At 39.5% G+C, this 14,386-nt stretch overlaps 1 protein-coding gene across 1 annotated transcript; it reads left to right on the plus strand.

The window, feature by feature from the left end:
- Positions 1-936: 936 nt before the first annotated feature.
- On the plus strand, positions 937-13,692 carry etnk1 (ethanolamine kinase 1). The gene is made up of 8 exons (XM_085375893.1): positions 937-1,235; positions 2,809-3,068; positions 3,701-3,841; positions 6,049-6,191; positions 10,285-10,368; positions 10,470-10,630; positions 11,676-11,749; positions 11,984-13,692. Exons 1-8 carry the CDS (start codon positions 1,089-1,091, stop codon positions 12,054-12,056), a joined length of 1,083 nt encoding a protein of 360 aa, XP_085232019.1. The 5' UTR covers positions 937-1,088; the 3' UTR covers positions 12,057-13,692.
- Positions 13,693-14,386: the final 694 nt, after the last annotated feature.

Genomic DNA, 14,386 nt, shown 5'->3' on the forward strand with positions numbered 1-14,386 from the left:
TTATGGTTATCTCTCTCACTTTATGAAGATTTCATCATTCAAAATTAAAGGATTTGAGATGAGTATTCATGCTGTCCTTATAATGTGACTTTCCCCACCGCACTTACAGGCTTTTTTTTTTTTTATGTAAACTGGTGAACACCCGGGCTGTCTACAAACATCTCATCTGTTTTATTGGAATACAGTACTCAGTTCCTAGTAGTGGTTGTAAATCAATACTCAGTATTCCAGTAAATACTGGAAAAGTCCAATTGATGTGTGTGCATTGTCTTTGGCTGTGACTTAGATAAAGATCAGACTGTAAAAACGCATCGTGCTACGAATAAGACTTGACATAGCGATCACTATCTTAGTGACGGATACACTTTTAGTTTTTATTGAAAAGTTATAACGTTAGTACTGGTTGAGTGGCTTCATTAATACAGATATTTAAGCAGATTTACCCTCTCCTTGTCGGCCTAAATTAGTCGTCTCACTTTTAGCGTAAACGTTTAACGTTAAGCCCAGACGTGTCACGCAGAGGATTTCATTCAAGTAGATTGCGGATGTGACGGCAGTAGCGTGACGGTTTGCTCATGCAAAAGTGTACGCTTGTGTGTAACACCAGCGACCGCCGCCGCCGCAAAATAAAAATAATCAAAAAAGGTCGAGGATTTTGAGTGATGTATTTGATTGCTGTTCGTTTTTTATCTGGTAATTTGTTGTTGTTGTTGTTGTTGTTGTTGTTTTTGCTTGCATTGCATCTCTGCCAATTAATTAACATGACTTGGTTTTTTTTCCATGAGCAGGATGTCATTTTTAAAAATTAAGCTCCGCCACCGGTGCGCGCTAAGTCTTTGAGCATGCGCTTCTTTTGGTCATTCGATTACCAGCATGCATCAGGAGAACATCTTTTTTCCCCTGGTGGGTGGGGCTTTTTGAGAGGCGTTGCCGCACAGCAAGGACTCAGGGATTATATACCCTGTGCTGGTCTTCGAGCAGTTTCATACATTGCGCATTTGGAAGCAGATAGGTGCACTGCAGTTTAAGAACAACAACAAAATAATAATAATAATATTTCAAGTATTTCAACAAATATCGACTCCGCTATGGCTAGCTACATCCATGTTCCCGACGAGGCTCCCGCTGTGCCCAAAATAGATGTGACAGTTGACGAGAACGACTACAGACCTGGTGCACTGAAACTGATGAAGGAGCTGAGACCAAGCTGGAGGCCGTTCGAGATCAAAATGAAGGTGCGGTTTATTTCATTACACGCACTTTCATTTCATGTGAAATATTTACTGATTTTTACCATAGCTTTTAATTCTCCCACATATCAAGTATTTATAACTTTACCGTTTAAAAAAAGGGACGTTAGCTATTAAGGAGTAAACCACTTAAAAACTGTTGCCGATGTTAAATATTTACTGGTGTCGTACATTAACTGTTAACGGTTAAATAGGTCGGATGACTTCATTTTTGTGAGTCGCCACCAAACCACCAAACCAGGAAATGAACGCAGTGAATAGTTGATCTTTAAATTTGTATGTCTTATTGTTTGTTTGGTTTTTTTCGTTACACGACACACGCAAAAAATGAAAAAAAAAAAAAAAAACCGAAAGAAAGAAAGAAATTGCAAGTGTACGTTTATGTAGGGACTGCGCTAAAGAACGATTGATTTGACTGCGCAGATGCGGGCTCATAATATCGCCGACGCTAAACTGTTCGCTAGATGTTCTTGTTGCAAGTAAATGTTCATGCTGCTTATTCTTCCCACACACCCTTATGCAGCACACACTTTTATATTGTCCTCACTCAGTGGATGCTGATGCTACGCTGTGTCAGGGTGTGACCGTCAAACCATATTAACCCGTGACACACATATCTGGCTATATTCGGAACACGTTTTAACCGAACTATTCCAGTTTGCAGTTCAAGACATCAGACAACTGCAGCTTTGTGTTTCAATGGCCTGCACTATTAAAAAGATGCTATGCATAATAAAGTGTCATGACGTGGATATTTTCAGTTTACTATATTTATGATTTCACGAATAAAAGGCAGTCGATTGTTTGTTTTTTAACAGAATGCGTTAACAGTAGTACAGTATTGAAGTATGTATTAAACGTAAGGTTCAGGAAGAAATACTGACTCGAAACGCAACATGACTGTGGGCTATTTACATAAGAGGCTTAATCTAATCTTATGAGAGTGCAAATTGATCTTCCAAAGTTTAACACTTTACGTTACCCTGCAGGATAACAGTGTGACATGTATACATTACAACTATAAACAGACACCCAGAAAGTGGTATTTTCCTTTCTGCGAACAAAGTGGAGGTGTTTGGTAAATAGTGAGAATGAAAGCTTGTCAGGGCGTCTGCTGTTCTTGCCTGTATTATTCATCAATGAGCTCAAAGTGGGGAGTCAGCAAATGCCAGCCATTGCTATCTAATGGAAAATAAAATTCCTGACAGTCCTGTCATTCTCCGTCAATCCTAGATGGAGTAAACAATTAGGGTTGGTATGCTGACCCCTCAACCTTTACAAAAGTGTTCAGAGATTGTAAAGCGAAAATCAGCCAAAATGACACAACCCAAATTTTTGTAGGATTCCGCTTTGTTTTGCAGTATTTTGCCACTTCTGACGCCTCTCAGAACTTATGTAACGCCAAAAAGGTGTGGGCTCTCAGGCTCAGAATTTAAATAGAATCATGTGGACAGTTCCACTTCCTCTAATTGTAGGTGTCAAGTTCAAATTTTGAAGAATGGGACAGATGAAATCCCACTGATTAATCTGTCCTCTGCTCTTGTCTTCCCCTCTGCAGTTTTTCACAGATGGAATAACCAATAAACTGCTTGGCTGCTACGTGGGTGCAACCATGCAGGATGTGGTTCTGGTCCGTATTTATGGCAACAAAACAGAACTGCTGATCGATAGGGAAAATGAGGTGAAGGGTTTCAGAGTACTGCATGCACACTGCTGTGCCCCACGCCTTTACTGTACCTTCAACAATGGTCTGTGCTATGAATTTCTGCAAGGAACTGCACTGGAGCCTGAGCACATTCGCAGCCAGCCTGTTTTTAGGTAAAAAAAAAAAAAAATCTTGCTATGCAAAATGGAGCTTCTACAGTGTCACTTGACTTTGGGTGTTGTATGCTCTACCACCTCACCGCCTACCTGTCTGAAGCTAAAAATAGATTCTGAACAGAGTTGTGCAATACCTGCACCAGTGTTTTGGTTGATTGTATTGGCACATTCTAGGCTCCAAATATTAGCCTTTTAGCTGGATGTAGCTTTTTTTTTCTTCTTCCCTTTACAAAAATGACATGAACCATGTGATTGCATGGCTCTCAGTTACAGTCTATAACAACTTGCAGAAAGAGTATGAAGCAGTCAATTCCATTCAGTTAACTGGGAAAAGCCATAAAGACAGCAATTGACTACATCCCAGAAATCAGTTTTTGAGGACAGAATAAGTTCGTTTTCAGTTGTAAGGTTTTTAATTTTTCTTGAAATATACCACGAGTTTAAATAAGACACATTAAATGCTGTTAGCTTTAACTTTAATAACTTTTTGAAAGCAGGTTTCTTTTTTTTTAATAATTACTTACTGACAAGACCATAATAAAGTTAAAGCAATTCCCCTCCTTTTATAGCCCATTTGTGTGTTGCTGCTTGCTGTTGTAGTTACAGTCTTCTTGTTTTCTACCTTGCAGGCTCATTGCTAGGCAGCTGGCCAGGTACCACGCCATACACGCCCATAATGGCTGGTTACCCCAGTCTGACCTGTGGCTGAAGATGGGCAAGTACTTTACTCTCATCCCCAAATCCTTCAAGGACCCTGAGCAGAATGCCAGGTGAGACCACATAGATCAGACTTAGTCTGCCAGATCTGTTAGAGAGCTGGTTAGTACTCAGGTTCTCATATGTCTCAAAGCCCAGTTAAGTTTCACTTCTACTGTCTAAAGAAGTGAAATGCATTTCATATATTGTTCAGCTCGCTTACACTATGTATATGTCCCTTTTTTCACACATGACTTCAATTGACTGTTTCATACAGGATCAAGAATCAAGAGTTGGCATTGTAAGAAAAGTGGTTATGTAATGTTTATTACTACTATTATGTTTAGGTTTTGGTATTTTTAAAGACTTTATTAAGTTCTGAAAATGAATTTGCCACGCCTTTTTATCAGCATGGCGTGATATGACCTCATAGCTTTATCTGTTAGTCACATGATCCCTCAGGTTTTAAAGACAAAACACAGGGATATTTATCAGGCGATCGTATCTGGGGAAGTACGTCAAGTCCTTTGCATAGTTTCAGGACATTTGTTTTGCATTCCCAAGAGACTATGCACGTCTTTCCCTAAGTTTTGCTACATCAATGACCAGCAACCTAGAATAGTAAAGTAGCTCATTTATGGCTTAAAAAAAGAGGGGCTGCGTAACATAAAAATGAGTTATGATTACAGTGTCTCCCTCACGTGCTTTTGCCGTTTTGTCTAACAGTAATAGCTGCCTTCAAATCTACTGGCACTTAAAATGAATCCAAAACAAACATTTGCTTTATATGCTGTTCCATGCAGGTCAAGCAAATATTAATACTGTAAGAAATACTATTAAGTTGAGTCAGAGTGTAAGAGGCGTGGCATCTCGAGTCTTGTTTACTGAAGTGTCGGAATGTTTAATGAGCACGGACACTGAATACTCTTCTTTCCAATTTCTTGCCACATTCTACAAGTAACAAAGAAAAGGAATTCATTTAACACGAGTCTTTTAAGAATCCAATCCAAACAGGAAGTACAGAGCAAAACTCTCTTCCAGTGAGTGTTGTGGGAACAGTGTCTATTTTCTGTTCCTGGTGTTCACAATTTGTGCTTACTGCAGTTTAAGCAGTGATGCCACTGATAAAAGGTTCTAATGTAACGCTATTAGTTGTAAAGATGCTCTTAATACAACAACTGATAGTTTTAATCTCTGATTTTTATTTCTTTTTTAATTCCTGTAGTGATACTTAGCCACCTTCTTTATTTGTTTTCTGCTCAGTTTCGTTTTGTCATTCTGGGCTTTACTGACAAGTGTGATATACGTATTTGCATTTAAATTAACAATACACTACAAAAATAGACTACTTGTACCTATTTGCACCTCATAAAGTGCCACATTTGATTTTCTTGCCTTCTAGTGCCTGTTGTTCTGTTCCTGTTTTCTCCCATACTTCTGTTTCTACCTCTACTTTCAGGTTCCCCATACTGACTTATCCATCTCCATCTCCCATTGAATACTGCTCAAAAAAGTAACACTTTTCAATCAGAGTACAACATCAAGTCAGTTAAACTTCTGGGATGTTGATCTGGTCAGTTAAGTAGCAGAGGTGGCTGTTAAGCAGTCTCAGCTGCTTTGCTGTGAAAGAAATGAACAAAAGAGGGACTGACTGTTTTTGTTGTTTGTTTGTTTTCACTAGTTTTATGTTTGGCTAGGGTTAGCGTCACTACTGCTATCATGAGGTGATGCCTGGACCGTACAGGGGTTGCACAGGTAGTCCAACTCCTCCAGGATGGCACATTAATATGTGTCATTACCTGAAGGTTTGGTGTGTCTCTCAGCACCGTCTCAAGAGCATGAAGGAGATTCTGTGAGAGCTGGAGAGGGCCATAGAAAGTCCTTAACCCATCAGCAGGACTGGTATTCGCTCCTTTGTGGAAGTAGGAGCAGGATGAGCACTACCAGAACTCTACAAAAAAACCTGAGGTCCTAAAGTCCTTTAGTGGACTCTATGCTCACTGCCCAGCGCCGTGGAGCCCGACTGGCAATTGTATTAGAATACCAGAATTGGCTAGGCAGCAGCACCCTGAAAGCCATTAGGTAGCGAGACAAAGTCCTTGGACCTCACTCCAATAGATTAACTCTTTTGTTTTTAACGTGCTACCCAGTTCGTATCAGTATAGATATAAGCCCCCCCCTCCTCTAAATTGAGATCTGATCTGTGTCCTTTAATTTTTTTTTTTTTGAGCAGTCTATGAATAACTTTGTAACCAACTTGTAAACTCTCTGCCTCTTTCAGGTTGAGCAGGGAGGTTCCCAGCGCACGGAGCCTCAGAGAAGAGCTGTTGTGGCTCCAGCAGAGCTTGTCTGTGCTCGGCTCCCCCGTCGTTCTCTGCCACAACGACCTTCTCTGCAAAAACATCATCTATAACCAGAAGGAAGGTGAGTATGACGGGGTGTAGTCGCATACTTTTCTGTGTGACTGAGTGCGAACTACACTGCTCCCTGTACCCAGATATGATTGCATTAATTAGATGATTTCAACCCTAGTCACATGCTACACTCATTGTCAGTGTTTGCATTGGACGGTAGCTGTAGAATAAGAACGGTCAGACAAGACAATCTGTGAGTTTGGCTAAGGCTCTTGATTAAATCATTTCTCCAAAGTCATAGTTATAGTTTATTTATTTATATAGTACATTTAATTACAACAGGAACGTTGACCAAAGTGCTGTACAAGAATACAAAATACCTAGTAAAAAGTCATGGCTGTTAGGGTAAAAAGTTGTGCAAAGAGAAAAGCCTTGACTCATGGATTTATTCTGTTTTCTAAATTTGTCTAATCTGTCGTTCTAATTCTGTGTTGAAAATACAATTAGAAATGTTATCAGCTTGAAAAAGCAGCATCATTGCATCATGCTACATACATAGTCTGTGTTACTGGCAGCATATGTTTTTGGTGCTATGTTGCCAATTTTGTTGGTGTGAATGTGAAGCAAACAGTCTTCGGGTAAACTTACTTGTGCACTGAGCTACTGCAATTATACCAGCCTATGAATCCAGTGGATTTATGTATGTGGGAGGGGGGTTGTTTAAGAGCTGTCAGCCCCCTCGTCAGTGTGTGACGAGGGGCGAGACCCTTCTTACAGCTCCTTGTGTCTAGCCTTTCTCCCTCAGGAATAACAGCAGAGGCTGTGGCTGCCCCACCCTGCCCCAGGGAGGCAATGGAGAGAGACAGACCTCACACACGGTCGGCTCTGAGGGCCCTCGCATACTCTGCCCACTCCTCAGACTAATCTGGATGAGTTCATGGCAGCAGTAGGAGCCAACTATCTAAACTATCTTCCTGTCACCTTCCTTTTGCTACTTGGCCAACAGTTGTCCATCTGACAAACTATTGTTCCTACAGTACTGGTTATTACACACCCGTTTTTATAGGTGTCTTTGCTGTAAGTAACTCTGAGCACCACTCAAATGGCTAAATTTTAAAGCTGCTTTCTGCTTCTCTTCACAGTTTTTTTTTTTTTTTTTTTTTTTTGTCACTATTAATCACTAGAAAGAAAAGGACGTGGTGATACAGTATTCTGTTTTTTTTTTTTTCTGTAAACTAACCCCATGATAAGATCCACACTGAATCCAGGTACAGCTAAAGGTCCATGTTTTGGGATTATTTCATGTGTAATATAGCACAGTGGATTTAAAATGAAGCCCTCAAATGTGGTTCAAGTCTAGACCAACTTTTGTTCATGAGAAATACAGTATGAGTTAAGGTGTTGTTGGCATTTACTACCTAGTTACTTCATTTTTAACAATACATTTCTCACAAATTGCTCTAATAGATGCTCCTAATTGCACTAAATGTGTGTTCATTGGCTGGTCATGTCAACAAATTCACTATTTTACTCTTGTGACTGAAAACAATTTAAAGAAAACCACTGAGACTTATTTGAAATGGGTAAAGAATTGTAGCAATTTTTGGAGGTCTGGCTTAAAAAGTCAAAAAATAACAATGTGTAAGTCATTCTTAGTAATTGTCTTTTCATGGGAATAGTTGACAGTAACAATAAAGAATATAATCTAACTTTCAATAAAAAGATATAACTATAAAGCTTGTGAAAAAACATTTTGCCAGGGCGCGCCTAAAAAAAACTCCTGCATACAAATATATTTCTGAGAGAGTGTTGCCACTTATAGAACTTGAATAAAATCTGTGTTGCACATCAGGCGAAGGCTGAGCAAGGGAAAAGTTCTGGTGTCACCCGGCTTTGCATGACAATGCAACACTCTTAAATTCCTCCACACAGAAATGCAACATCACCTGGAGCCTGTACTCTAAAGTTAATTTCTTGTATAGGCATGTAAAAGTTTGGGCACTCAATATGCATGTTTGTGGAATTGCAGAAGCATATTACAATCTTCAATAAGTACTGGATAAAAAGATCTAGTGTAATTGTATCTCCCTCAAACATCCAAACAGAACTAAACCACACGTACAAATGACAACTGTAATGGAATGACACCACAATAAACTCTGGGCCTTTCAGCTCCAAGCAAACTTTATTGTATTTCTGGCTGCGCCCACTCAGTTGTCTAAGGTGTCGTTTTTGTAAATGCAGTTGCTGTCTTATAGTGCACTTACACCCTTTTGTTGAGTTGGCATAAAAAGAAACTGAATGACTTCCATGCCACTTCCTGTCACTTCTGTTCAGCTGTAGCTGCTGACTTGAAACCACTTGTCTGCTAACGTGACAGCAGAAAAGCTACCACTTCCTGCATTGATAAACAAAAGAGCTGGAAGCGGTCATCTTTTTTTCTTGTTTTTTTTGTTTTTTGTTTTTTGTTTTTTTTTTAAGCTGTCGCACACTTATAACAAAGGCTGTATTACATTTTCCTGCTTGTTCCTGTCTCTCGGTCCCAGTCACAGGATCTTTTACTCTCCCCACTCCTCTAACTGTTGCTCAGATTTTTCTTTTTCAAAAAAACCAAATCTCTTGACTCTGGCCCAAAGCCCTGTAAGTCTGCAGCTCAGCAGCTAACAGCAAGCCTCTCAGAGCTACTTTGCAGAAGCAGTAGTGATGTTAGGCTATTGGATATTCAGCGGACCAATAGGAAGGGAGTGATGAAGGGGAGTGTTAAGTCAAGGGGTGGTGGTTAGGCTTGATGGAATGGGTGTGAAAGAATGGCTAAAAGACAACTGTCAGTGAGAGTGAGCATGTGTGAAAGATGTTTGCCCCAACCTTTTCATCTGCTGCACAGGGGGGCTATAGCCACTGCCCGGAGGTGTTCAGTTGTGTCCCGCTAGGACCCACACGCCGGCTGGTAACCCACCTCAAAGTGTCTTTCTTTGTAGTCCAGCACCAACTCAAAATCTAATGTTCCATACACTAGGGTAAAGAAGCTAGCTAAAGCCAAAAATAATTAGTAGAGTAGAGACATTTAATTAAAAGTACTGTTAAAAAAAAAATCTGTATTTGTTAATGTCTCTGTAACAACTTGGCTTGTGAAAGTAAGTGTTTGCATTTTGACTTTGACTGGATGCTTCTCTCTTTGTTCATTGTCTGTGCAGTGAAATCACATTTTCAGCAACCTGCAGATGCACTCACGCAGCACCATATTCTTTGAATTTTACCTTCCATGCTCTTACATCAGATTCCAAATGACAGTAAATATAAGTGCATATATTTTGCAAACCTGGCCTGAAACTGGTGCCTACATTAGCGGCTGTGTGGGATTTTGTGTGTGCACTTATGGGCGTGTGTGTGTGACTCATACACATCACGAGAATTTGTCTGAAGCTCTCAGTTAAGCTGAGAGTTGTTGCTCCTGTTTGTCTTCAGCCATCATCACTGCTGGTGCGTAGTTTCTTAGAACTTGTAAGTTGACTTGTGCTTGTAAGTACGTGGAACTTGAACTTTCTGAGAGCATGGATCAAATAGTGTGGTTGCTGTACATTTGCTTTGGCTGCTCACCGGCTACTTATTTCACGTGTGTGAAATGTCTCTCTTCTTTGTATCTCTTTGTATTTTATTATCTTCCTCCTTTTGTTCCCTGTGCCCCGTTTTCCTTGTTTCTGTCTTCAAAGCATAACATTGACTTGGCCATTTTCCTTTTACTCTGTGTTTGTGTCCAAAACAAATGTTCTCTGAGAAGCAGGCTCTGCTCCTTTTCCTTTACCATTTGCACATGTTTCACGTATTACAGCATGCTCTGTACTCTTTGATTTCTGCTAATATGTTCCAGCTGCCTTAAGATTTATAACTCAGCTTTCAAATGAACACAGACATGCACATCTTGATGTTTGTTTCATCAAAATTGTCTGTTCCTCAACACTTCTGCTACATTCAAAATGCAAACTCTTACTCATCAGCCCTTAAAACTAGCTCAGTAACCGTGCCAGTCCAGTTAGGAAGTCAGAAAGATAGGAAATTACATGAAAAACCTTGACATTCTGAGTTATCAAAGGGAAATGCAACATAATCATTGTAATGTCTGCCTCCTCGTGTCTTTGTCTAAATGATGACGCTTCTGTTCCCAGGGAATGTAAAGTTCATTGACTACGAGTACACTGGGTACAATTACCAAGCCTATGACATTGGGAACCATTTCAATGAGTTTGCTGGTAAGTGTAACTCAAACCACTCACATATGTGAAAGTAATTTGTGTTTGCTGCTTTGCTATGGTATAGATGCACAATATTTACTATTATTTCTGTTTTATAGGCCTGAATGAAGTGGACTATAGTCACTACCCTGGGCGGGACTTTCAGCTTCAGTGGCTGCATTCTTATCTCGAAGCCTATAAGGAACACAAAGGCCAAGGTAGTGCAGTCACTGACAGAGAAGTGGAGAGCCTCTATGTCCAAGTCAACCAGTTTGCCCTGGTAAGTATTTGTAGTTGGTCCAGCGTCATCTACTCAATAATGGATGGATTGGTAGTTGGATGTGAAGTGAACACAACAGACACAGCCTGGCTTCAGTAAAATAATCATTTTAAGCCGAATGTTTGCACTGTTACAGTAAAGCTGCACCTGGTCTACAGTTTATCAGACCAAGCTGCATTTATTTTATTTTTTTATTTTAGCCTTTCTGGATTAAGTATTTGAGCTACCGTATCACCAGCTTACTATAAATCTGGTATATTAGTGTTACTGTGAGGGATTGGCCACAAAGGTGCACTTTATATTGTGTCTCTCATCAAATGTTGTTTATCACAAAACAAACTCTATTAAGAACTCCAACAGTATTCTAGTAATGGTGTCGATCACCCACATTTATTTTGTGTGACTAAACGCACATGTGCTTTGGAGAAAATAATAGGAACCACCTGCAAAGCAAACTTGTCACTTGAAGTCTTGAACTAGTACAAATATTTACTCTGTAGTTTAAAAAGATAAAATAGTTACCTGAACAGACAAATGTTACTTCTGTATAATTCAGCCTTTCCCCCAAAATGGTCAAAAATAAAGCATTAACATTAGACATTGACCAAGTACAGTGAGGTCCTTAGGGCTTGTTCTGAATGATTCTCCACACTGTAAGCTGTTGGGTCAGAGTGGTGCATGTTATACAGATCACACAGACATAAACTACCTGCTCTGAATATGAGAGAAGGATGACTGACACACTCACTAATCTAGCCACCACATGGGTAACAATAACTAAAGATAACTTGCAGCCTTGGTGAGACTCGCCGTTGTCCCGTGAGACAGATTCTGCCTTGTTTACTCTAAAGAGGAATAGAGGGCAGTGTGGAGGATGGGCAACTGAAACAATTGTATTTCTGTGTGAGCTGTTTGTAATTGCTGCCATAGGGCCTCTAGTTTTAAACGTACTTGTGTGTGTCATGTTCGATAATTGGAAATGACATGTACTTTTAGACTGTGAGCACACGGTGAACCTTTCTCTCTCTGTCTCCTTTTTGCCAAGGCTTCTCATTTTTTCTGGGGTCTCTGGGCTCTGATTCAGGCCAGATTCTCCACCATCGACTTTGACTTCTTGGGGTAAGTTGCCATCTTTAAATAATCTAGCGAGCACACTTTTCTTTGAGCCGTTATATCTTGGTGTGGCAAGCACAATTTAGTAACTTAATCACGTTTAAGAACAAAATGTTAAGCATCCACATGGATATTTTAGGATGTTCTGTTATTTTTGCACTGGCATTTCGTGGTAACATGTCACGTACATATTTATCTCACTGCTGGCACTGCTGCTGTGTGTCTCTACTTTACAATCAGATATGCAGTCCTGCGGTTTAACCAGTATTTCAAGATGAAACCAGAAGCGGCTGCACTAAAATTACCAGAATAAAAGCCCGCACCTCCCTCATCATCATCTCCTCTTCGTCCTCAAACCTGCTCTGCACCTCACACGATGACCTCAGAGTGCCCTCTAGAGGTCCCTGTTGAGAAGAAGCCAGACTCTGAGTCCAGTTTAGTTTCTGAAGATCCCCTCTAAAGTCCACATCCATAAAGACTGAACGGGCAATGATAAACACTGTTAATCAGGATAAAGCCCATACTGTCAACATGGGTGTGTGAAGGACCAATTTTAAGATCCGCTATAATGTGAAGTCCACTTGGTTAAATTTATTTTCATTATCAATTCAGTTGATATTTGCATATAAGCTTATTGTATTTATAAGCAGCTCTTCAGATGGCTCAGCTCTGTCTAAGGCAGAGAAGAAGCATCATGTGAGCAAATACATGGCAACTACCAGCATTATTTTTTTTTTTTTTTGTCTTTCTTTAAAAGTTGTCCAGACATTAATCTGACTGCCTAGACACCTTCCTAATATCACATTCATGGGTAAACCCCCTCAGAACCAGCCAAGTCATAGACCACATTTATGACAACGGGCAAATAAAGCCTGCTTTATTTGCCAAGGAGCCAAGATAAATGGTAGAAAATGCTAACATGGAAAGGCCAGTCCTGTCTTTCAGTCCCATGTGATAGGAGCCACGCCACACCAAAAACACTTGAGGTCTGTCTTGTGATTCTTGTTTTCACCCCCACCCCCTACATTTCCTGTCCATGCATGGGTGGTGCCTAAGAATAGCCATGTAGTAAATGTTTTACTTTGTAAAGGTAGAAAAGGGGGTTTTAGGGGAGCAGCTTGTGTTTGCCTCTAAAATCTTCCTTAAATGAAATGGTTGTAGATCATTGAAAAGCCATTTGGTTTGACAGTAGTTCTCACTGTACTTCTAGTTTTGTTACTTTTGACACTTTTGTTAACACAAAGATACATTTTACTGTAATTTTTACATTCCGCACTTGTAGTACTAGATTGTAAAATTGGTGGATTTCACGTGGTAAGTTAGCAGCGTCCATCCTGATAGGGAAGGATTTGGAGTCTTCGTCAATATTATGAATCACTTTTGTCCTAAAGCTCCAAGGACTAAGCATTTTGTGAACACGTTCTCATTTAGAGGTGTGTGTGACGTGGCCTTGCTGGCTGTCAGATTTTTGAAGCAGAGTTGGCATTTATCATGTTAAATGATGGATGTTAAATGGTATGGAAAAGTGGAATTCTGGTAAAAGAAAGTCAAAATGATTATCTCAGGCTGCCAGTGGAACTTGAAGATAATTTTTAACAGCAATAACTATTGAAGTTGGTAAAGAACTCTTTAAACAAACTGTTTTTAAAAGAATCTTTTAGGAACTTTTATGAAAACTAAGAAAGCGTAGCTCTCGGTGATTTAACAAGCAGACACCAAAGTGCTGATCGCCGTAAACACTTGCAAGAAAAATGTTTAGAAGAACCTAAGCGTTTCAGATCCTTACACTGTTTAAATGTGACCATGACCCAGCAACTCTTGCAACTGGTTTTTGTTTAGTCCAAAACAAAATCACACGTTTGCAGAGCTCGGTGAAAGCAGTTATTGACACAAAGTTGTCCACTCATACTCATGCAGTTATAAATACATATAGAAGTGTCAGTCTGCCTTTGTGCCTTTTTTTTTTTTTTAAGTCTTATTTTTCACTCAAAGCAATGAACTTAAGGATTATTACTCTTCTGTTTTTAATTAAGTGTTGCTTTTTTATGCTGGAGGATTAAGATGGATAGATAATAAAATTCTCCTGTTGGACCTAGGGTAAATTAGAAATTCTTGTCTTTTAACCTGTGACTTATAAACCCAACCATCTACTTGGTGGTAAAGGGTTTTTAATTTGCTGGTTTGGATTGTGCTGAGAGAACATTTCTAAAGGGTCTCTCGGAAAGTTGTTTGGAGTATTAAGATAGTAGACAAGACTAAGTGTACAAAAAATCCATCTGAATAATTAAACTGGATGAGTGCATTTTCACTGTATATCGAGTAATCTCTCTAGTCTTTTAACTTGAACCACTACATCTTAGAAATGCATTTATATTTAACATTATTGGAGGGGGAAAGGTTAAACTCTGGCCACTGTAGCATATGTTTATATGTATAACTAACGTAATGATAGCTTTTTTTTTTCTCATGTGAATATGTGTACATAGAGGGAGGTTTTTTTTCTAAGAAATGAATTAAGGTGGAAAAACTGCTCAATGTAAAGAGTGAAACTGGAAAAACTAAATATGCTTAAAAATAAAGTATATTTACATTTATGTCTGCTTTTGTCTTTTTTTTCTCCCCCTGTGGCTTTAATATTGGACT

The sequence above is a fragment of the Diplotaxodon limnothrissa genome, linkage group LG17 (assembly GCF_057381915.1).
Source record: "Diplotaxodon limnothrissa isolate DT_005_m linkage group LG17, D_limnothrissa_male_GT1.1, whole genome shotgun sequence".
NCBI lineage: Eukaryota > Metazoa > Chordata > Actinopteri > Cichliformes > Cichlidae > Diplotaxodon > Diplotaxodon limnothrissa.

Coding starts and splice junctions, on each gene's coding strand:
- etnk1 (XM_085375893.1), top strand. CDS start 1,089: ATGGCTAGCTACATCCATGTTCCCGACGAGGCTCCCGCTGTGCCCAAA. Junction 6,192..10,284: donor CATCTATAACCAGAAGGAAG/GTGAGTATGACG, acceptor TTCTGTTCCCAG/GGAATGTAAAGTTCATTGAC. Junction 10,631..11,675: donor AAGTCAACCAGTTTGCCCTG/GTAAGTATTTGT, acceptor CTTTTTGCCAAG/GCTTCTCATTTTTTCTGGGG.